This window comes from Crinia signifera, chromosome 1 (assembly GCF_055691185.1).
Source record: "Crinia signifera chromosome 1, ASM5569118v1, whole genome shotgun sequence".
Lineage (NCBI taxonomy): Eukaryota > Metazoa > Chordata > Amphibia > Anura > Myobatrachidae > Crinia > Crinia signifera.
In genome coordinates, this window is record NC_139217.1 from 303351320 (window position 1) to 303377371 (window position 26052).

Genomic DNA, 26052 nt, shown 5'->3' on the forward strand with positions numbered 1-26052 from the left:
GCACATGCGCAATGGGAGCAGTTGGGTGATACATGCGAATTCGCATGCGAACGTGTCAATGTGAATAAGGGCCTAAATTGCTCCCCACCAAAACAAATAGCAGGATCACTCAGGGCTGATTCTGCCAATAGGCAGCTTTACGCAGTTAAAAACATCAAGAATTATAAGATTAGGCTTTTCTCAGGCTCCTCTGGTTTAGATTCTTCTCTTTCCTTGCCTCAGGAGCACTATAATATTTTGAAACTGTCCCTAATATTCAGGGACAGTACCTTCTTTTGGAGATTTGTCTCAGAAATGTTTCATGGAAATGTTCCCAGTCCCAGTGATGAGTTCACAATACAACTGCTTATTATCGGCTTCAGCTACAAGTGTTCTCTATTTATTTCTCTTTTCTGGCCTAATTAATACAATGGTTGCTGATAAAGAATATTTAAAATGTATTGTAATCCAGGCTTGCCTACGCTCCCGGAATTCCCGGGAGGCTCCCGAAAATTCGGTCCCCCTCCCGGCCCCCTGGGAAGGTTGGCAATCCTCCTGCATTTGTTAGGCAGCCCCCGCATGCCCCTGGCGTGCCGCACTAATTACCATTTTTCGTGGGTCCGCGGCAAGGGACGGGACTAAAATTATGCAAATCGCGTCATTACGCGTCATTTTAGCCCTGTCCCCTACTCGCGGACCCGCAAGTCGCGGAGTTTGTATAGATTGGGGGCAGGGCTATGAGTCATCAACCCTCCGTCCCCGCCCCCTGACCTGGAGATCCGGCTGTCCTCTCCGGGCTTCTCCTGGAGAGGCAATTTTAAAAGTTGGTAAGTATGTTGTAATCACATTGCAGAAATCTGATGCAGACTACTGTGCTCCAGCCTCTAGAGAAACAGTATTGTGCATGATATGTTTTGGCTCAAAAGCAAATGGTACCTGAAAAATATATTATAAATGTGTTAACTATATTCTACCGATTATGCGTTATCTGCAATCTCAAAGTAAAAAGAAAGCTACTGTTTATCTTGCAGCTCCATAATGTTTGTACTACAGTAAATCGCTTTTATTTAAATTTGTCTCCGGTGAAAGAATGGTATAGAGGGATATGGTCATTAGGTCTACAGCAACTAGGTCGACAAGCATTATGTCGACACCACTACGTCGACATGAGTTAAGGTCAACATGGCTCAAGGTCGACATGGATCTAGGTCGACATGGGTCTAGGTTTACACAAGCATTAGGTCGACATGGGCTAGGTCGACAGTCAAAAAGTTGACATGGGGTTTTTTACTGTTTTTTGAGCCGACATGTGCCGACCGATGGTATTTCATGCCCTACCATCCACTAGGGTGTGGTGGGAGAATAAAATAGTGTGCCCGAAGGTGCACTTCAAACTGTGTCCATGTCCGCTGTGTCGACATTCAGGTAAAAAAACAGTGAAAAAAACCCATGTCGACCTAGCCCATATTGACCTAATGCTTGTGTCGACCTAGACCCATGTTGACCTAGATCCATGTCAACCTTAACACATGTCGACCTTGCTGCATGTCGACCTATTGGTGTCAACCCAATGCTTGTCGACCTAGTTGTGGTCGACCAAACAATCCCAACCAGGTATAGAATAGTGGTGTCAAACTCATGGCCCTACAGCTGTTGTGGAACTACATGTCCTGCCACAGTTTTAGCAATCTATTATATAAAATCTGTGGCAGGGAATGCTGAGATGTGTAGTTCCACAACAGATGAGTTTGACACCATTGGTGGGGAACCTTTTTTGTGCCAAGGGCCATTTGTATGGATAAAAAATCCTTTGGGGGCCATATGTAAAAATTTCTCTTACAAATTGTCCTGCTGCAGCCGTCCCACGCTCCGGCGGCTGCCACTGAATAGGAATGACAGTCTCTGGCTGCGAGAATTCCCCTGTACTTGACTCCCGGCAAAGCTGCCGGGCAGGTGGGTGGGCCACTCAGACTGGCTACGGGGGCCGCATACGGCCCCCGGGCCTAAGGTTCCCCACCCCTGGTATAGAGTAACTACACCTAAACATACCTATTTCCCTTACAAGCTGCCAAAGCCAAGTAATATCTGCTGCAGAAAAAGGAAATTGATAGTAACAAAGCTGTCCGAATGAGGAGTTACTTTGTCAGGTGTGACAGAAGTCCCTGATGTTTTCGCGTTAGGTGTAGCTGTATATTAGTGCCTGCTTAGAGAGGCTTTAATGGGGCTTTTCATGCTGCCGGCAGGAGTAAGGACAGCATGCAGTGTTGGATATTAGGGTACTCACCAGACGAGCGTAACAACCATAGGTGCAGGGAGTGCAGCCTACTTACCTACTTACCTTCTCCCGGAGAGGAGACTCAAAAAGTGGGCAAGTATTGAGTGCAGCTGCTATGGGGCCAAAAGCTGAAAGGGGCCCACATTCCCTGTCAAAGTTATATGTGTTGTATACATTATTGGGTGGTACATAGGGGCCCTTATAAATTTTGCTGTGGGGCTAGTTATGCCACTGTCACCAGATCAAGCAGGATCACTGGTGGCAAGTACAAAATATTATGCATTTTAAAATCACTTTATTTTGAGTGGACCTTAAGTTACTTATTAGTATTGATTGATTAAACTAAAAAACTCAGTGTTATGTGTGTCCATGAAAGTCTACCAGTATTTTAACCTCTTGATTATATAATGCAGGGCTGTATTATATTTTCCTCTCAGTCTCACACGTGCATGCCAACTGTAGCACAGATGTTGGAATATATTTTTATCCACGTGCAATATTAGAAAAAAGGAGACATTTCTAACAGATGTCATACAATTCAATGTGTGTATACAATACAATCCCAGTCAAAGAACATTTTTCTACTCTTTATATCTCTCCTTAGCTGCTGCCTCGATAAATGAAAATGTATAAGATGTCCTGTTCGAACTAATAACCCTTTCTCAATGGCTATTAAAAATGATGACAATGTTACCTTCTTACTGGCCCAGATTTTCCACAATGCAAACTAGGACCCCAACAAAATCCAGAATGCCCATGATCCAACACATGGCAGTTTAATATTTTATATACTGTGAACTCATTTATGGCTCAGACCAGTATTAATATCACAAATACAGTACTGCCACTAAGCTCCATTACTGTGCCTCTGCAGAGAAGTAATGTGCACCCATTGTCATAATGTCACACAGCTCCGCTCCATGTTGGTGTGAATAATGGGCATCTTTGCTACTATATTATGTGTAGGGATACACAGGCGATATCGTTTGATGTGCTCTCCTGTCGGTTAAATGTGAGGGGCAACTTTACAGGTATTATATGAAGCTCATCATAGTAGCTCGTATAATATATAGGGTGAAATTTACTAAGCTGAGAGTTGTATTTCAAATGGGATGTTGCTATGGGCAACCAATCAGATACTCTCTATTATCTTCTAGAAGGTACTAAATAAATAAGAAGTGGATTCTGATTGGTTGCCCATAGCAACATACCATGTGAAATACAGTTCCCATCTTAGTAAATGTCCCCCATAGTGTCAGATTCATTTTTTAATGCTATGAGCCAATGTGTACCAGTCAGGAGCCAAACGTCTGTTTTTCCCTATTGAGGCCAATGTGTTATATTGTTTCTGTAATATAAAAAGTCCCCACCTACCACACAAAATAATTTCTATAGTGTATTTAAAAAAAAAAAAAGGGGGAGCAATATCTTTCCGAGGGCCCCATGAGTTCTAAATACTTCTTAGTAGTCCAATTTGCAGACCTTAACCTTCATTTTTTCAAAGTTGCAATTTACTCAGGGCCGGCGCCACCAATAGGCAGCTTTAGGCATTTGCCTAGGGTGCCGAGCACTGGAGGGCGGTACTGAGCCGTCGAGGAGCGCAGGAAGAATTTAAGCTGCAGCACCTGCCAAGAACTGTACCCAGCAGGGAGCAGGTATGCCCCGTATATCCCCCGCACCCCCCCCCCTGGAGCCCGCCCGTGGAACTAGTTTATGTCAATCCGCTCCCCCCCTGTGCTGGACGGCAGCAATTTGCAGGCACCCCCTGCAGCGCGTTAATCCGCGGGCGTTGACGCTGCCCCCCGATGCTGGACGGCAGCAATTTGCAGGTAGCACCAGCACCCCCCGGTGCAGCTGCGCCCCCCACCCATGAGCCATGTGATCGGTGCCCGTTGGGGAGGGAGTGGGGGCGGCGATCGCCTGGGGCTTTGACAGGGCTTGCACCTGCCCTACATTTACTACATAGCATATAATGGATGACATTTAATAGGATGAGAGATTTAGAAAGTGAGAGATTTGATAAGAAATCTCCAGGTTTGCTTTAAAGCGGCAATCATTTACACTGCAACATCAAACTGGTTTTGCTGTGTAAATTATTGCTGCTTCAAAACAACCTGGAGATTTCTTACCAAATCTCTAACTTTCTGAATCTCTCATCCTATTAAATATCTCCCAATGTGTCAGGCTTGATTTTTTTTTTTTAAATCATCATTACATGCTAACGGTGCTGTCCAATGCTTGGGTCCTCAGCTATTAAGTAGAATTTATGAAGAAACACTATCAGGGATAGGAGCTCTGACAGGTGCCAATCCATACAATATGTAAAGTGAAATAGAGAACCTGGAAGTTGGGGTGTAATATGAAAATGGATCAGATCATTTGCAATAATCAGATAATTTGTTGTTGGCTATTCAAAACCATTGAGATTGGCAGTATTACATACTGATGTGTTTTTATATTGTCTAATGGCTGTTGTGTATAAGGAATATGGGGGGGGGGTGTCTTAGAATGCACACCCGATTTACATGAGGTGCTATCATGCTGGGATTTGTAGTTCTGCAAAGAAAAACATGTGGTGCAGATGCACACTCCATATTATTAATCAAAATCAATCAATAATAGAGGTTCTTGGTATATTCATTGGCCAAGAAATATTTACCCACCAACCAGCTTCACGGTGACCTCATTTCTGGTGGGTCCCTAATACTAAGTTTGAATCTGGGGCGCGGAACCCCAAAAAGGCCAGCATAAGCCAGTCACCCCAGGGCAGCACACAAGTGAAAAACTAAGCTATAAAAGTGTGTTAATAAGAATGAAGCATGCGCTAGAGGTTAAAAAGTGTATAAGGAATAGTAATTTAAAAAAAGAGTCTTCATGAGTTTGAATTTAAACTGAATCAACCCTCCATGTATATTGGTTTCCAGTAGTTTGCTTTGTTAAAACAAACAAACATATTTTCCTATTTAGAAAACATAATTTATATAATTCTCACTATGAAGTTAGGTAACTTCTGGCAATATGTTTGACGCTTTTTAAAATGCTCAGTTTTTAGTCACATGGCCAGTCAAAATAATGTCACGTTTGTCCTGTACAAAGCATGATGAATTGAAACAAATGTGGAAAACAGAAGGAAATATATCTCTATGAGAAACACATGGTTTATCTACTGGGGAATGTTCTGGTCATTTTATACTGCATATATTTTATAGTTGGAAATATACTTCCATACAAAATAAACAGGTAATTGAACACTTTTCTTTACATATATAAAAGGCAAATATATAAATATTCCAGACTTAAATGTCATTTAACATACAACTTCATACAACTTTTATTTATTAGTAAATATCATACAGCAATTTAAACTTTTTTTTTTCTTTTATTCTTTACATTTCATGTTTGTAAGGCCCTTACTTTGCTTCTGTGGACACACACAGGGGACAGTTTACATGCAGTTAGGGTTGCTACCTCTCCCAGATTTCCAGGATTCTCCCAGATTTGGTGGCAACCCTCCAGGAGGCTTTTTCAGTCACCCGGATTCCGGGATTCTCTCGGAATTCGGGTGACTGCAAAAGTCTGGACAGCCTCCTGCTGCATGCCGCTGCTGCAGGACTGGTCTATAAGAACATGGCCTCCTGCACTGAGGAAATGTCTAGTGCAGGAGGCTGCTACAGAGAGCAGGGCTGTGGGTGGGGCGTAGGAGGGTAGGGGCCAGACACCAGGAAGCAGCCTGTAATGATCATACCCTACTTCCAGGCTGTGTGTTACACCTGAATTTTGGGCTGTGCATTCCACCTTACTCCTGCTAGTCCAGCAAGATTAGGTAATGGCATCTGTACAGGGGAGCATCATGGCAGTCTGTGGTGTCCTGTTATTATACAGGGGGAGCAGCCTGTGGTGTCCTGTTACTATACAGGGGGAGCAGCCTGTGGTGTCCTGTTATTATTATAGAGGAGCAGCAGCCTGTGGTGTTCTGCTGTTATTATTATACAGGGGGAGTAGGGGGGTTTCCCAGCCCTCAGCTTCCCCCCCCCACCACCACCACCACCTCACCTCTGATGGAGAAAATGTTTTAAGTGTATTTTTATTTGTCTGATTGCGGGTTGAAATCGTAGCTAAAGAACAGTGACAGTGGACCAATAACAAGAAACATGAAAACAAGAGACCACTGAATAACAGTTGAACTGGTGGCTGTGGCTGTAAACTGGACATCTCCAGCTCCGGTCAAGGTCATTGGACCAATCTGCCTCCTAAAACAAAGCAATCATGGATCCAGCATAATGCTACATCTGGATATATTCCAATGGCCTGGCTTATGTAAATGGTAATTCCTTTCTGCCAAAATGCCATGAAAGGAAAAGCTGCAAAAAAGTAAGAAAAAAGTATTTTTAAGCATTCAGGTTACTAGCACACACAAAGTGCTGGAAGGTGAGGTGGCTTTCCTACATTCTGCCATCTTCCTTTTGAGGCAAGCAGGATGGGGAAAAAGTTAATGCAATAGTGATAAATAAATAATTATGAACTGTTCCTTTTATTTAATTGTTTTACCGGGTTCACTACATATTTACAGTGTGAAGGAATGGTCCAGTCCTGGTGGTTTGCACTTGCAAATCCTTATGATTATTATTGTTATGACTAGCGATAATAACAGCCCAGTGATGTCATTTTGACCAGAAACTCCACTGGTGGGCCCCAGACATAAAGGCAATATGTGAAAGGTTGATATCTATAATGTATGTTCTTTTTTTTTATCTCATTATATAAACAATGTCTAATATCTCAGCTATACAAATATATGTCTATCCGACTGTACATGCACTGTGTATTTCTATATATAGAAGATAGATGTGTTTCTTTTTTAATGCAGGACCACTACTTACACATCTGTCAGATGACTGTGCAGCTGCTGAGATATAAAGCCTGTCTGTCCTGCATCCTTCCTCACAAAAACTTCCTTTTGATTAATGTGCAATGCCTCTCAGCACACGGTTTTGTCTTCAAAGCTATTTCTTTTATGAAATATTCTCTTTTGTGCTGTTTTGGTTTTTACATTGCTGTCAGACTCAGAACAAGGGCATCCAGCTTTGCTGACCTTTCCATGGGATACCTCCATGAACTCTCCGCAACCTCTTCTTGTACTTGAGAATTACAGTACAAAAATTTTTACCCAAACTTTGAAATTGTGTTTTGTAGAGTCTGCGGAGACATACAGATAGGATTCAGATATATATATATATATATATATATATATATATATATATATATATATATAGTTATATTTTACCACATAAGAGCATGAGAAATAACACATCACTTAGCACTCATTACATTGGGGTGTTATTAACAAAACGATGTGCAGTTTACTTTTGTGCCATCTCTTGTCAGCATATGGCTATAATATTATTGTTACTGATATAAAAAGCTCTTTGGCACACTGTACTTGCATTTGAAGTAAATTGTATGAACTTTGGGCCTGTAATGAACAAATCATTCTGCTGAGGTGAAATAAGGAAACTGCTGGCTGGCAAATTCCAGTCTGTATGCTGTATTGGATTTTTGTGGTAAAATGATGAAACGGGAGCCGTATAGCTTTACAGTTACACCATGTAATGATCTTATGGGGGGAGGTTGAATACTCTGCAATACACTGACACTGTAGAAAGAAATAAAGTACAGTAACAGTAATCAGATACAGTGGCAAACGCAGGATTTTCAGAAGGGGGTTTCCAGAGGGGCGGAGCAAAGCACGGAGATGGACACTTAGGTGACCCAGTATATGCCGGGTCAGTTAAAGTATTATAGATAGACCAAATGTATATAAATAATAATAATAATAAAAAAATATATATATTTATATATACACACACACACACACACACACACACACACACATATATACATACATACATACATACATACATATACATACAGGGGCGTCAACAGCAGTGTAGACCCCTGGGCATAGCAATGTATTGGGGCACCTACCAATCCTCCAGTGGGAGAAGCTTTGATGTCCCCCGGGTGGTAGGGGGTATTATATCAACCGCTCAGCATGTAGGGCCTGGATCAATAATTTCCACTAATTACCCCCTTTACTGCACAGATGGTGGGAGATGGGGTGGGAGAAGGGGGCATTGGGTTGAATGAAGGGGCCCTGATACATAACTTCCAGGGTGGTAGAGGATGTTTAATATGCAGAGGAGGGGTGTATAGTGGAGTGGGCTCATTATTCATAATTTTCTGGTGGGAGGACAGCTTGCTTGACTGCAGATATCTCCAGTTCCCAGAATCAGATTTCTTAGATTTTAATGGAATTGAAAACTAGAGAATCCCACCTACCAAATGGTATTGGGGACTAGGGGATCAGATTTCAAGAGGCAGAGCAATCTGCCAACGAGAATATAAAACTACATACCAGGTGTGTGGAGCTGGAGCAGTAACCAGCTGCTGGAAGGCTGATATCTCTGGTTCTGGGCAAAATAGAGACAAGCTCCTAGTATCCATCAAAGGGGGAGAGTCCCAGCTTTTGGAATATATCCTCAGAAAAACTCTAAGTCAGACAGAACCTGAAATATCTGACTGGGAAGTGCAATTAACAGGCTTGGATGGGGACCACTGCTTTGAAGTCAGATATCTACGGTTCCCAAGGGCCGATTTTTAAAATTCTTGTACCCATGAAAAGAGGGAATCCTCAGCTTTCATCCTAAGGCCCTTAGACTCCTGAGTACCCAGAAACCCCCCCTGCGTGCGCTACTGAGATCTATAAATTAGAAAATGTTGTGAATCGTGTAATATTATGGTGTTGTATGGTGTCCTATTAGATAACCCAAACCAACAAATGTTATGTAAAAAAAAAACAAGTAAGGGAAGATATTAAATTGCAAAACCTATAAAATAAATCATAGGTAAATACTGTATGTGCACAGATTGAAATGCATTTTAAGGTTATGCATGTTAGTGGTTTTGCATTTCAATGGGATTTTGGATTTTTTTTGCTGAGAAGAATATAGATGAAAAACAGTAATTTACTGTTTGTATTTCAAATAAATACAGAATAATAATATTATCACAAAATTTGTGTTTAACTGAACCCCCATATTCTTGTTGGATGTTTTAAACCTACATGGTTCACAAAATACAAGGGTTGTTTTACCCTTTGTGTGGCAAGATATCTGTGAGTGGTGCGCAAAAAATATCTGCTAAAAATGCCATCTCTGTGAGAGATATGCAAAATATCGGCTTAACCCCTTGAGTGGTGGGTTTTGCTGGGGCAGGACAAACCTACCAGGGCAGGTTTGTCCCAAAACCGACCACAGGAAAATATAAGCCACCCCTCCCTCACCTCTGCTCCGGTGTTAGTACGCTTCCCTGCCGCCGCTGTCCCCGCTGCATTAGCCAGCGCCTGTCACATTTAGCAGTGACATTGGCGGCAGACTGGGGGATGTTTGCGGCGGCTCGGGAGGACTCGGGTGCCTGAGCGCTCCCGAATCCCCCCCCGAGCCGCGCCGAGCATACCCGAGCCTGCCACCGACGTCACTGTAAACTGAGTGACGGCTGGCTGGCGAGCGGCTCAGGGGAGCTCCGGTGTGCCATTCGAAGGAGGAAAGGTGTGGGGGGGGGACTGGGGGGACTCTATGGCAGTAACAGGGATGGCCTCTAGAGGTGCTGCGCCAGTGGTGCACACCTGGACACCACTGCTGCGCACCTATTGAATATTAGTGGTATGCCCGGAAAATTTCCGGGCATACCGCTCAAGGGGTTAAAATGCTAGACGCTCACATTTGTTATATAAATTCAAATAAAAAATGTTATGTAAAAAAAGATTATATTTCCTATATAAGGTAAAAATTACAGGTCATTATGATTAATAAAAATGTTTGCTTGCAATTTTCACACCGATTTTGACAAATTTACTTGCCACTCAAAGGGTTAATATGCAATACCCTTTTCACATCACTTCAAATTACCAGGTAAAGCAGTTCTACCTGCTAATTTGTTCAGTGTGAAAGGGTCAACCCGGGTCTTAAATCTTGGTCGTCGACCAGGTGACCTGGGATTTGTGAACCCGGGTTGACCCTTTCACACTGAAGAAATACCCCTGTAATTCAGCAAAATACCAGGTTAAAATTTTTACCCGGTAATTTGCTGTTCAGTGTGAAAGTGTGTCAGGCTGCTCCCGGCAAAATGACCTGGCACTCAAAATTCCAGGTAAATGCTGGGTCGCATGTCTGAAAGGGGTATAAGATAACCTCTACCTCTAATGTGTGTAACATTCTCTGTTGCATTCTAATCTCATGCCAGGCCATACATGGCAGGTGGATCACTGCTTTCCCTCACGGCCATTAGACTGCACCTCATGCCAGTCATACTGTCACAACATCAGATGTAAAATGGCGGGACAGTATGACTGGCATGAGGTGCAAAGTGTGATCATATTTTTGCATCTAAAGGGCACTTCAACAGCTGAAATTCATTGCCAACTTGTTGAGGAGTATGGTGATCACATCATGACACGGAGTCACGTTTGGTGCACTGCCTGTGGTGGATGTTTGGCCAGCTGGATAGCTGCTCGTCTTGAATGTCTGTCCTATTGTTATTGTAAATACCCATAAATAAGATGAGATGAAGAGGTGGATCAGAAATAGTAGAATGATAATTAAATTAAATAGCATACAACACACTGCAGGAGATTAATTAGATCTCATTTCCTTTTAAATTGTTTATATATATATATATATATATATATATATAAAACTAACTTACTCACCTTAACATTCAAATAATCAATTAAATAAATAATGAGGTTATAGTTCATGAATTGATCAATGCATCTAAGCTTGCAGCCCATCACCAAGGGACCCCATTCCTACGAATGAGGTGCAAACAGCATCCACACTTCCCAGGGTGGGGTGCAGTGGCCTGTGACCACACACTCTAGTAAATACAAATACAGGGGGCTCAGCACTCAGTATAATAAACTAACTCACCATAATATACAAATCATCAAATAAATAATGGGGTTTTAGTTCATGAATTGATCAATGCATTTAAGCTTGCAGCCCATCACCAAGGGACCCCATTTCACTGCAAGTCCTACACTAACAACTGCATTGATCATTTCATGAACTATAACCCCATTATTTATTTGATTATTTGTATATTAAGGTGAGTTAGTTTATTATGCTGAGTGATGAGCCCCCAATATTTATGTATATATATATATATATATATATATATATATATATATATATATATATATATATATATATATATATGTTGGTTTTTTTTAAGACATATGTGTACATCAAACCCTATAATATTTCAAAAGGGAACACAGATTAATATCTGGTTATTAAAAGTAACATGGATATCATTAAATATTTTGCTTACATCATATGAAGAGCTGGTGCATTTATTCAAAGCGCTTCTCTAAACAGTTCCTCATTTTGAAGTATGTAAATTCTGGCATGGTTTATTGAGCTTTTACTTTTACAGCAAAACACTTAACCATATGTTCCTACTCTACTTGACCCACTGAAAGACTCCTGAATCTCTCAGATCGTGGGGACAAGTGCACAATTCTACCACAATCTTATTGGTGAATGTAGGCAGGCCATCCAGGTGCATTCAGGTCTTTGCAGTCCTACCCCAAATGACACAAGTCTAGAAATATAGGCAAAGCTGTAAGGAGGGGGTTGCACTCCCTGTCCTCACCGCGGGACTCCCAGAGAGGAACTTACCACATTTGTTAAGTATAGTATACACTGAATTAGGGAAAACCATCATTTCAATGATGCCATTGGAGTGCTGACAACAGACATGGATTGATAAGCAGCTAACCACTTTTTCCCTGTCAGACTGCTATCTACTGCTCCTCCATGTCCATAATGGTCTGAATGGGTGGAGTGTTTGCTATAATGTCACAGCTAAGATAATTGGATGGATTGGAGAGTGCATTGGATCAGATGCAATGTCAAAGACATGCGATTTGGGCCAATTTCACTCGATTTCTCAGCCTGATCCGACGGAATTGGGAGATATCAGCCCAGTTGGGGGCCTTTAGTCTTGGGCTTTATCTTAGGAAGTTTCCTAGAGACTCTATCATCTCCTTTTAAAACAAACTCCCAACTACTGATTTTGGTGGTACTTTCAATCCCACTACTTTGTCCTGGTCAACACTAATTTGCTTGGAAGATAAGACCAATTAACCTCTTTTATTAAGTTAATTTATCAAAATAGGTGTTAAAATTGGCATGCCATTTTTTTTATTCATCCTAATGACCTATAATGCTTACCTTAGAGTATATAGGAAATATTATGTTTTTTTTACATAACATTTTTTATTTGAAGTTATAATAATAATAATAATAATAATAATAATAATGATATTTATATAGCACTTTTCTCCCAATAGGACTCAAAGTGCTTTACCATTGTCTTTACAGCTCAGAATACATAACAAGCTTAACAGTAGATGTCAATGAAATGCTTGAGTAAATAAGTATGTCTTTAGTCTATTTTTAAAGGATTCTATAGTGGGCGCTTCTCGCACTGTGCGAGGAAGAGAGTTCCATAGAGTTGGAGCAACAAAGTTGAAAGCTCGACCCCCAGATGAATTCAGGTAAATTCTGGGTACTGTCAGTAGTCCTCCTTCAATGGATCGAAGTAATCGAGTAGGACAGTAAAGGATCAGCAGCTGCTGCAGGTACCTTGGGCCCTGGTCATGTAGGGCCATGAAAGTGAGTAAGCCAATCTTGAAAAGGATTCGCCATTTTACAGATAGCCAGTGAAGGGCGGCGTAGAGAACGGGAGTTATGTGGCTGGCACGGGACTGGTTAGTTAAAAGTCTGGCAGCTGCAAGCTGTATAAAAGTTATGTAATAAATGTGAGCGATATTTAGTGGATATTTTGTGCATCTCTCAGTGGCGTAGCTAGAAATTTTCCTCCCATCTGCCACAAAAAAATCTGGACGAGGCGATGGAATACGGGCGCCGCTGGCTGAGCTGACAGGTGACCCAGGCAGCGGTGAGCGCTGAGCTGATCCTGCTCCATGCATATCTAATAAGCGGGGAACCAGCGTAGTGTATATTTAATGAGCAGGTCCCCGCCACGCTCATTCAATATGCACTGCACTGGGTCCCCGCTCATTAGATATGTACAGGGCATGACCAGCTCAGCGCTCACTGCTGCCTGGCTTGCCTGTCAGCTCAGCCAGCGGCGCCCGTAGTCCATTGCCTCGCCTAGATTTTTTTGTGGTAGGTTGGAGAAAAATTTCTAGCTACACCACTGAGAGATGTACAAAACCATCTGCACTACAGGTGGGGCAGATGTAACTTGTACAGAGAGAATTAGATTTAGGTGGGATTTTACTTCAAAGTGAGATCTATATTGCAGTGTAAAAATAAAGCATTTTCAGTATTTTCCCTGCACAGAAACAAAATAACTCACATGTTACATCTTCTCCCTGCAGTGCACATTGTTTTGTCCATTTGAGAAGGAATTTGCCTTTGCAAGTGAACCAGAATAAGGGACAGTGAGTGGTGGTTCCTGGAGCGAGACGGTTCTTCACTGACAGTGATTGGAAAAGAACCTCGCTCCAGGAACTGCTGCTCAGCGCTCACAGTCTGATGAGTCACCAGACAGTGAACAGTGAGCGCTGAGTGGTGGTTTCTGGAGGGAGTCGGTTCTTTTCCAATAACTGTTAGTGAAGAACTGTCATGCTCCAGGAACCGCTGCTCACTGTTTAGTTCAACTGTACCAGTGTACCAGCTAGGGCAGCCAGTGACAGAGACATTCTTCTTCTCATACAAAGGAACATGGAGAGCTGAAATGTTTAATAACACATTTTTAAATACATACATTTTTCAAATAAACATGAGCTCATATAGAGTGGGATACATCAAAATGGTGAAAATGAAGGTTCCGCAGTGTGCTGTCTTTTAAAATAAAAATAAAAAAATAGGCCTGTCTGTTTCCATCATGGTTATGTTGTATTTTAAGAATACTAACTACTTTTATGGACCTGGTTAACACAGTACCATGTAAAGAGCAATCATGGGCATGGGGTTCCTATTATCAGTGTGCTGTGAGCCGTCCCAAAGAACCGGCTCTTTTCCATAAGATGAACCATTCAGAGCTGCTCAAAGAAATGAGGCGAGTTGCTCAACTCTAGTCAGTTCTACTCTCTATTCTGTTATACATCAAACTTTCTCTTTTGTAGCTATGCCCATTTGTGACATTTAGCCAGGCCCCTCTGTCCCATATAGCCCTGCCCCTTTTCTGGACCCGCTGCCTATTGCTTAATGGGACTAAGTTGGGAGGATTTTCTAGTTGCTGGTGCCACTGCCTGTCCTACCCTTTGACAGGCAGTGGCAGCCAGCAGGAACAACTGAGCACACATCCTTCGTTGAGTGGGTAGTGCTAGCCCTGCTGTTATGTGTGTGTATGCATTCTGGAAGTGGTGTCCCAAGATGGGTGTGAGGAGGTGACAGGAGTCTGGTGCTGCAGTGTCATATTCTCCTGCAGCACTTGGCTCCTGTCACAAAGGAAGAGCAAGCACTGCAGAAAGCACTGTCTCTGGGGAAAGTCAGCATCACCGGGGCAAGCTGAACAGGCCCAGAAGTGACATAACAAGGATTTCTCCTAGATCGAGTCCCTTTATATTAGGCTACATTCCCTTTTTGGGTGGGTAGGGAGTACTGTAGTGTGTGCTTTGGATGTCAAAATGCCCAGTGACGCCTCTGCATTCTAGAGCGATCCACAGCATATAGCATTGGGAAAATAATGTTGACTGCTGTTCTCTTGTATGGAAAAAAAAGCATGTAGGTATAATCACATAAATGCGTCTACATCAGGATGAGCACATACAGTGGCGTAACTATAAATTTTGCTAACCCCTGCCAAAAAGTTTGTGGACTTCCTCCCCGAGCTCCTCCTTAGCATGTTTCCCCAGCATGAGGTGATGACATCACATACATAACAGAGAAGCTGAAGCACGATAGAGGAAGAGAAACCAGCAGACACTGCTGATTCACTTGGCACTGCGGCTGACTCGCCACCGATGCTCAGCCAGTGGGCAGTGGCAGGCAGCAGCATGTCAGTGCATCCTAAGGCTGCCTTACAGTAGTTACGCCACTGAGCACATAGTTGCATTATATTTGCAATTCATTCACAGGATGCAGCTGTATTTGGTCTGCCTGCAGCTGATTTTATGGTAATTAGTACTCATCATACTTGCCTACCCTCCTGAAATGGCTGAGAGGCTCCCAAAAATTGGGTGGTGCACCCAGTCCATTGGAAAGACAGGCAAGTCTCCTGCACACACACCCCCAGAGCCCAAATGTGTTGTCTGGGGGGACAGCCAAGTTGGTAAGTAGGGTACTCATGTTGCATAGTTGCCTTGTTTTAGTAATTTGTGCCTTTTTGTTGTGTGAATGTGTGTGCGTTAGATGTTATGTTTTTCCCATTGTACTTTGAGTGTGTCACTAGTCCGTGTGCATAGCTGTAGAGGTACAACAATCAGGAATAATCATTACCTCTCTAGATCTATGGTTACCTCACAACTGGTGCTATCATTAGACATATCTAGAGCATATATCCTAATGCAACGAAAAGGTACAGTAACTGTCACCAATCCAGTATTCTTAATGCTCCCATGCAGGGCTCAGGCCACTGATATGGTTGAGCCTCTTACATGTTCATCATCTCTGATGCCACTGCCCTGCACGACACTCCAAGACTGAAAACAGCCAAAGATTATGCCACCACCCTTCCTTCCCAACTGCCAAGGTATGAATGAGGGTTTCAAAGCATGTGGGAAAGGGCTGGAAGGTGAATGCCAATTGAGAGAGAGTCCACAGAATTCTGCCATGCCTCAATCCTAAGAAATAGAAAAACCCAAAAACAGAGCAAGTTTATTGATCATATTTAACACATGATTCTTTAAGCTTTACTAGTCTAGACGATGAAGACATCTCTAGTCTCTACTGCATATACACTGTGAAAGTTCAAGGGGGTTAGGTGAGATATTAAGTTAATAAAATCAAATTGAAATATCAATGTCTAATGTGGTTTTGTTTTCAGATATACAGCACATATTGTTAAATTCCAAGAAACAGAAGAAATTCAAAAGTATAAAAAAGATGAAATAGTCTCAAATTATTACCTTACCATAGCTATTTATATAATTTTAAATGAAGTTCTTGTTCCCTATACTTACTGTACATCTGTTTTTTGACATGTCTGTAAAGTCAGTCTTAAAATTTGATGCTAGTGGTTGCCAGTTTCACCACTTGTTATCAGGAAGTGTTTTTGGAAAGCAAAATTACGTAAGGCGTATTTTGGGCCCATATATAATTGTGTGTTCATGAGTCTTTTTATATAACTCCCAGCTAGAAAACGTGGCAAGTTCCATCAAAAGTAACTTTGTATATGACACCTCTAAATATTATATGGCTGCCCCCAATTTACTGTAAAATAGAACTCATTTGCAATGTCTTTATTAAGACCAAGTGCTCATATAACGGGTCACAAAACAAAGTGACATTTAATATTCATGTAAATCACATAAGAAAGTATATTATTTCTTCTAGTACGTGAGTAATTGTTAGAATTCTCAAAACAGTAGTTTTTACCTAGGCTTTTATTATTCTGAGTTTTTGTATATTTATGGTTTTTTAATTAACTAGGCATGATTTTTAATGGGATAAAGGAAGGCACGTGTCCTATGCCAAGTCTAGTTTTCCTGGAGAAACTCTGACATGGTGAGCAACGCTTTGGGAGGCTAAAAGGAGGGATAATAATTACACATGAAAGGTTGTAATGAGTACGATTTCTCCTGCCTTCAGAAATAAAAGTCAGTCTCAACTGACTTTTATTTCCTTGGTGTCCGAAGAGGGGGCGGGCGCTGACGTCCTGTGACATTAGCCGCACGCCCCGGCAGGCATCAGCCTGCCTGTGCTCCCATGGGAAAGCCCGATTCTGCCCCCGTCCTTCCCTCCCCGCAATGAACGGCCCGGTGAGTGTGTGACTTGCCGAAGCCATTCATTGCCAGGGTCTGCACATGCACAAATATGCGCTTGCACATATGCAGACCCCCCCCCCCCCCAACATCAGAACGGGGCCGATTTCTGCCCCGCCCAAGTCTTAATGAATCACCCCCTAAGTGTCTGTGTCTTTTAGGAGCATGCATACTCCACTCTTTCAAGATTTGAAGGTCATTGAAGTGACCACCATAATATAGAGAGAGCATCACAGTGACCACCATATAATGCACAGAGTTTCACTGACCGCCATACAGTACTAAATGTTTCAGTTACTACCATACACCACAAAGCAGTACATTATAGCTCCAATTACCTCAGCCAGTCTCAATCTAATTTAACCTTATTAAAGCATTTACCTTATTCTTAATATACTCCCATAAGTTATACCCATCCTCCTATACCCCAATATACCTAACTAATGTACCTGTTAAGATCCTCATGCATTCCTCTTGTTGCTGCTATACAGCATTTAGGTTGCAGCAGACACTGCAGGTCCAACCTATGCTTGAGAATAGAGTAAGGGCCATAAGCAGAATACAGGATCCATGCAGCCTATTGTTGCTGCGTAAGGCCCCTGGAAGAGGATAACTACTTGCATTGCAACTGACTGACCTCCCTCCACACTCCCCAGTTTTAAATACTGGGTCCCATTTCAAGGGGGAAATGTGGATATAGCACCCACCCCTGCTGCCACACCCATTCTCTGTGCTCTGTTTCTAAGTACTTTTACATTTTCTTACATTGGGCCAGATGTATCAAGCTTCAAAAGTGATAAAGTGGAGTTAAACACCCAGCCAATCAGCTTCTAACTTTCATGTTACAGGTAGGAGCTGATTGGCTGGTTGTTTATCACTCTCCACTGTATCACTTTTGCAAGCTTGATACATCTGGCCCAATGTAAGATAGAAAAACCGCCAGCCTGTTGCACAGCTGTGTCTTACATATGAGAAGCTTTTGTGACAGGAAGTTAGCTGATGATTCAGCCAAATGCAGATAATGGGTTGTGTCCATTGGGATCAATGTAGCATCTGGTAAGGTAACTATGGGGGTTATTCTAGTTCATTCTTTCTGACAAAATCCTTCTTAGATGGACAAAACCATGTGCACTGCGGGTGGGGCAGATGTAACTTGTGCAGAGAGAATTAGATTTGGGTGGGGTTTTTCTTCAAAGTGAGATCTATATTGCAGTGTAAAATAAAGCAGTCAGTATTTTCCCTGCACAGAAACAAAATAACTCACCCAAATCTAATTCTATCTGCACATGTTACATCTGCCCCCCTGCAGTGCACATGGTTTTGTCCATCTAAGAAGGATTTTGTCAGAAAGAATGAACTAGAATAAACCCCTATGTGTGGAATGAACAAAAGCTGCATGTCTCACTTTTGACATGCTGTTATAAATGAGATCAGGATATTACATTTACTCCTGTGTATTGCAATCATTTATACCTAATGGAGCCTGTGACTTTTATTAGTTGCAATCTTTTATGTTTGTGAGACTGTACTTAGTGGAATTTGTGTTTTGTAGTTTATTCATATACAGGTTGAGTATCCCGTATACAAAATTCTCGGGACCAGGAGAATTTTGGATAACGGATTATTAAGTATTTTGGAATATTTCAATATTTCAATTATGTATTTTGAAGTATCTTGCATTTATGCTGTATAAACAAATCAACCACATAAAATACACACAAATATATTTTATTTGTTCGAAGAACAAGGTTTCAAAACATGAAACAAAATTTGTGTGCTATCTCAGATATTGAATTTGAATGCTAAGCAATCATTTTCTTGTACATATATAGTGCCAGTTACATATCATGTCATCAGTAGTGCTGTTACAGATGTCCCCAGTGAGTTTTTAGCAAAAAAAAATTTTTTTTGCCACTTTCTGGAGTGTATGGTTTTCGGAATAATTCAGATAACGGATATTCGGATATGGGATACTCAAACTGTATAATGAAGTTTGTATCTTGTATTAGTTTAACCTTTTAAGTGTCATGTGAATTTGTCAAAATTGGATGTGTGAAAATGGCCAAAATAACTTTTTTATTCATCATAATGACATGTAATGTTTAACTTATATAGGAAATATAATATTTTTTTTACACAACATTTTTATTTTAATTTGTGAGCGACGGTGGCATTTTCAACGGATATTTTGAACATTGCTCACATAGATGTTTGCACTTAACCCCTTCATGACAGAGCCAGTTTTTGCCTTCCTGACAGAGCCCTTTTTTTCAAATCTGGCATGTATCACTTAAGTGGGGATAACTTTTTTTTGCTTTTACTTATCCCAGTGATTTTGAGATTGTTTTCTCGTGACACATTGTACTTCAAGTTAGTGGTAAATTTTCGTCGATACAGTCTGTGTTTTTTTGTGAAAAATACCAAAATGTCGTAAAAAAATGGAAAATTTTGCGATTTGCAAAATGTTAAATTTTCTGCTTGTGAGACAAATAATCTTACCACTCAAAATAGTGAATAACTAACATAGACCATATGTCTACTTTATGTTGCCATCATTATTTCAACCTCATTTTCATTTTTTTGGACACTAGGAGGCTTCAAATATGAATAGCAAATTCTCAAATTTTCAAGAAAATTTCAAACTCTGTTTTTTTTTAGGGACCAGGTCAGTTATGATGTGACTTTGAGTGACTTGTATGTGAGACACCCCCATAAATGATGCCATTTCAAAAACTGCACCCCTCACAGTATTCAAAACAGCATTTTGGAAGTTTGTTAACCCTTTAGGTGTTTCACAGGAATTAAAAGAAAGTGTAGGTGAAATTTCCAAATTTCATTTTTTTTGCAGATTTGCAATTTTAATACATTTTTCTAAGGAACACAGTAGATTTTACTAGAGAAATGTGACTAAAAATTGATTCCCCCAATTCTTTGGTTTTCATAAATATCCTATATGTGGCCCTAGTGTGCACGGTGACCAAACCACAGGCTTCATAATAGAAGGAGCACCTACTTGATTTTGGAGCCTCCTTTTTATGAGATTATTTTTTAGGCACCATGTAGGTTTCTAGGCACCATAAGATGCTAAAAGTTAGGTACCCCCCCACAAGTGACCCCATTTTGCAAACTACACCCTTCAGGGAATTCATCTAGGGGTATAGTGTACATTTCAAACCCCCAGGGGTTTCACCAATTGTGGTACAACTGGGCAGTGAAAATGAAAAAAAATAATTTTTCATTTTCACAGCTCAGTTGTATCAAAATTGGTGAAACCCCGGGGGGTTTGAAATGTACACTATACCCCTTGATGAATTCCCTGAAGGGTGTAGTTTGCAAAATGGGGTCACTTGTGGGGGGGGTTCCACTGTATGGGTGTTTCGGGGGTCATTCAACCAGAATCTGTGCTGCAAAATCCAAAAATCACTCCTTCCCTTCTGAGTCCTGCCATGCACCCAACTGGTATTTTTTGGTCACACGTGAGGCATTGCCGTACTCGGGAGAAATTGGGGCACAGATTTTGGGGTGCTTTGTCTCCTTCATTCCTTGTGAAAATGAAAAATTTTGAGCCAGATCTGCATTTTTGTGTAAAAAAATGTAATTTTTTACAGAAAAATGCAGTTCTGGCTCAAAATTTTTCATTTTCACAAGGAATGAAGGAGACAAAGCACCCCAAAATCTGTGCCCCAATTTCTCCCGAGTACGGCAATGCCTCACGTGTGACCAAAAAATACCAGTTGGGTGCATGGCAGGACTCAGAAGGGAAGGAGTGATTTTTGGTGGTGGAATGAATGGTGGGTGCTATGTCGCATTAGCAAGACCCCCGAAGCACCAATACAGTGGAACCCCCCCACAAGTGACCCCATTTTAGTCACCAGCTTTGGGAGGGGGGCTGGCGCTGCGGCTGGCGGGGGGGTGGGAGGGGTGCTGGCACTGCGGTAGCCGGATGGGTGGGAGGGAGGGGGGCTGCCGGGTGGGAGGGGGGGGGGGCTGGCGATCGGTGGTAATCGGTGCGGTATATACACACACACACACACACACATATATATATATGTGTGTATATATATATATATATATATATATATACATATATATATATACACACACATATATATATATATATATATATGTGTGTGTATATATATATATATATATATATAAATATATTTTTCAGTGCATATGTTTATTTTTTTACTTTTTCTGCAGCTTGATGCTGCTGCTGCTGCTGCGGGGGGGAGGGGGGAGGAGGGCAGCGCTGCGTGCGCTCCAGACGCTCCGGGGGAGCCGGGGGAGCCGCTGCCGGGTGAGTGCCCGGCGGGTTCGAGGGGGGGCTGCACATCGGTGGTGATCGGTGCTGTACTTGACAGCACCGATCACCAGTGAATCCCTGTGTTACCGAGCGGCTTAGCCGCCGGTAACACAGGAAACGCTGTGAATGGCTGTTCAGATTTGAACAGCCAATCACAGCGATCGCCGACCGGGGGGGGCACCCCTGCCCCCCCTGGGCGGCGAGGGGGGATGTCTGCTGTCAGGGACAGCAGACATCACCTAACTGTCACTGCGTCTCTAGACGCAGTGACAGTTAGAAGTCATGACGTATATATACGTCATGTGTCGGGAAGTACTTCCCGACCATGACGTATATATACGTCAAATGTCGTGAAGGGGTTAAAGCGTTAAATACTGTTTGTGATAAATAACACTGGGGAACACAAATATATATATTTTTTTTTCTTGCTAAGGATTTAAGATTGGTGTGTGAGTACTCACAAGACCTATTTTCGCATTATGGGGGGTATGCAATCGCCGTCGAGCATCTCCCGTGGGGGAGATGCTCGACGGGCCCTATTCAATGCTGTCTTCCCCGACAGCATTGAACAGGGTTTCCTGGCAGAACGAGCCCGACATCTCTAGCTGTCGGGCTCGTTCTGCCGAGAACAGCCGGGAAGTGACGTGCTGCCGGCTGCATCTCGTCACTTCCCGGCCGCAACTCGCGGGCACGCCCCCTTCTCGGCCCGCCTGCAAGTTCTCGGTCGAGCTGACCGAGAACGGGACTGGGTCACGGCGGGCGAGCAAGCTCGTCTGCCGTGACCCGAAGATTGAATACCCCCCAAAATCTTTGCTATAGCTGAGTTGGCTCCAATTTTCCAATGAATGAAAATGGATAAAATGTAATTATTTTCTCCATTTTAAGTACAGTACCTTAATAGTCTAGGCCACTTTACTTAACAGAATCCACTTAGTTTTGTCTTTTTAAACAGCTACCTTCTTTCAACAATAACAAGAATTTGTTTTATTTGTGATAACATAGCTGGAAGTCACATTTGAGATACATAACATATTCATATCTCCTGACTAATGCTGGAACAGTTCTGAAATTCCACTGGCATTAATGTAAGTGCAAAAACTGTGCAGTGGGAGCTTAATGGAATGGGTTTCCAATTCAATAGCTGAAAAGCTGCATGCAAGCCTCACATCATTGGTTTGGAAGTACTTGCCTGGCCCTCACATAGCCTTGATCTCAACCCCATCGAGCACTTTGGGATGAACTGGAATGGAGATTGCAAGGAAGGCCTTCTCATCCAACATCAGTGCCTTACCTTATAAATGCTATACTGAATGAATGGACACAAATTCCCACTTGTGGAAATCCTTCCAAAAAGAGTGGAAGCTTTTATAGCCACAAAAGGGGAAATAACTTTTTGTTAAAGTATATGAATTTGAATACAAGGTCCCTGGTGTAATGCTCAGGCATCTGAATACTTTTGTCCATATAGTGTATGTATAATGTTTACAGAATGAATAATCATAGGTCTTCATGTGTTGTTTTGTGAGGAGGTTCATATTGAGCCTTATCTTGTTTTCGATGCTTAAAGTTTTTCAGTGGAAATTGTGGCCATCCTTTAGGTTGTTTAGAACCTTCAGGGATAGTCTGTAGGGAGTATTTAGAAATTTAAACAAGGTATTTTCTAGTTTCATCCCTTAGGTTTTTTTTTTTTAAATCTTTCTTGATTATTTTCTGTTGCTATAGAAATGAGTTTGTATTGTATAATTTTTTGGGGGTTGTTATCTTGCTAGATCTTTGTAATCCGAAAGATCTGAAAGTATAAATCTAATTTTTCTGTTTGTTCAACTAAAGCATTTAATTAATTTAACCTCTCCTTTACTATGAATGAGATAAAAGAAAAAGTACTTTGAAAGGGAACATTTTGCCATTTTTATTCATTAGTGGCAATGTAGAAGGATGGCCTTTTATAACATTTTAGACCTTGAGGAACCAATTGGCCAGCAAGATATTTCTTGAGGGTTACTGTCTCCCACCAAATGCAATTTTCTTTTGGGTATGCATTTTGTAGTTTTTTTCATAATACCATCACAATCATTTGTCTATTATCTACACCTTTTCTGTGTTAAGGTGAGATAAAATAGAATTAAAATTGAGTAAAAAAGAAAAAACATGTTGGTTCCACTGCAGTTAATGTTTGCAAGTGGCTAATGATGATATTGGATAAGTTAATGATAGGCTGCACCTCTATTTTTAGGTCATTATATCTCAGTGGATACATATCGAGGGTTTCATGGGCAAAAGGCTGTTCTTGTGAGTCCTGATCTCCAATTTGATGAATGGAGCTGCCTTAGACTGGTTTACCAAATGACTGGTTTGGAATCCTCCCCCAATCCAAGTATGTTAAGTGTTTTTGTCAGGCCTGATGGAGAGAGTTTTGATTACCTTCTATGGTCAACCCAGGAACAATCAGATGGCTGGTTAATAGCAAGCATTGATTTGAGAAATTCAACAAAAAAGTTCAAGGTAAGCAAACAATACAAAGTCATTTTGGAAATTCACGTGTTGCAAGCCATTATTCTAATGAATTTGTATAGTAACTTATTTGTTACTTTATAACACATAAGCAGAGTAGAGATTTTCTTGCAGCTGCATATACACTTTGCCCAGGTTTGTCAGTCATCGGTTATGAGATCACAACTCTGTTGCATGTTTTACCTACAGTATACAGTATATCTACCTATATTCTTATATACAAATATGTGTAAGCACCCCTTTTCTATGTTAATATGTTCATTAAAGCAATGTTTGCCCCACTGTTAGCCAACAAAGATACAGTCACATTTATTAAATGTTTAATTTAATTAATACCTCAATGTGGTACTGTATATGTCACACATTTAGATCAAGGCCTAAAGAAGCAGAATTGGCGGGACAGCTGGTTAGACATGTTCACACAGTTTCCACATGGCTTTTTATACCAGTATCACAAAACTCATGGCCATGCTTAATTTATGATAAAAGGCATTTTGCTTGTTTTGTGCTGATGAGATGTGGTGGCAGTTGGGGAGAGGAGGCAAATAGGCCAAGATTGGTAGAAAAGTTAACACCTTACTTAAGCTGGCCGTACACCATTAGATTTCCTGTCCAACCAACCAATTCACTAGTTGAAATGGAAAAACTGGAAATAGATGGGAGCAGGTAGCAATTATCCATTGTTCCCAAACATTTTACTTTAAACAATGTGTCTAAACAAACATTTTTATCCTATTTCCAGCATTTAGGAGCATAAGGTCGATTGTCATTTGCTCCCATACATTACCAGATTTTCATTCCAACCAGCAAATTTGTTGGTTAGTTGTACAGAAAATCTTAAAGTCATCTTACATGTATGTTTAGCATCATACAAATTTGGTTATTCCATGCCAAAATCTATATTGGCGGCGACGGGTACCCAGCAGGGTGTCGGCATTAACAATTGCATACACACTTGCCATGGATGAGGGGGGATCGGGATTATTAATGAGGACCAGAACATGCAGGATGATTTAACAATGCGTGGGAGCAAGCATCATTAACGAAATTCAGTGTACACACTAGAAGATATAGTAAAAAATATCACCCAGAATGCCCTTTCTGAGTGATATCTTTAACTATCTTTTCTATATCTTTTCACTTTGGACAATATCAAACATTGGGTCTTATGCACTCAATTTCAGAAAGTGATAAAGTGGAGAGTAATAAACAACCAGCCAATCAGTTCCTAACTACCATGTTACAGGATGGGTTTGAAAAATGAAAGTTGGGGGCTGATTGGCTATTTGTTTATCACTCTCCACTGTCACTTGATGCATCTGACCATTATATTACATTGATTTCCACTTGTACCTTGGATGCACCTGACTTTTCTGTTCAAATCCAAATTTACACCACACCTGAGCAGGAAAGAATATACATGCAATTTGTGCTCTAGATGCCGCTGGTATAATGGAATGCTCATTAAACTTCCCATTTGCTTATTTGAGAAGGCATTTTAGATATAAAACTTCTAAGCATAAAAAACACTTTTTTTGTACGTTGTACATATGTACAATCTATGCGTCCATTTTGCACTTATTGTGTATCTATAACCTACATGACTGTGTTTTTGAAAAGGCAAAAGGGGTGGGGTGTGAAGGTGGCACGAATATCAGCCTGGAACACTCAAGTCTTTTTGGGCCCCCGCCCTTCTCTGGTAGGTACAGCATGGTTGGCCATCAGATTAAAAAAAAAAAACCCAGCTGGTCCAAAGGGCAGATGAACTATTCTCACAAAAATAGTTTAAAGCAGGTATATTATTTGTGAGACATACATCCTGAGGAGACCAATGAATAAGAATTGGAATCAGATTACTGTTAAGATACAGAGGCTTAGTTTTGTGAATATTTATATATAAATATAAACTAGTATCATCTCGCCCCGACACGGGCCCCTCCCTTCTTTATGCCTAACCCCCTC

General features: G+C 41.3%; 1 protein-coding gene across 1 annotated transcript in view; it reads left to right on the forward strand.

Annotated features, from left to right (window-relative positions):
- Window positions 1-26052, forward strand: part of MAMDC2 (MAM domain containing 2) — a 107989-nt gene that overhangs the window by 39180 nt on the left and 42757 nt on the right. Inside the window, exon 3 of the mRNA XM_083158329.1 lies at window positions 23813-24081. Coding sequence (XP_083014455.1) covers window positions 23813-24081 — 269 coding nt within the window. The remainder of the gene's footprint in view (window positions 1-23812; window positions 24082-26052) is intronic.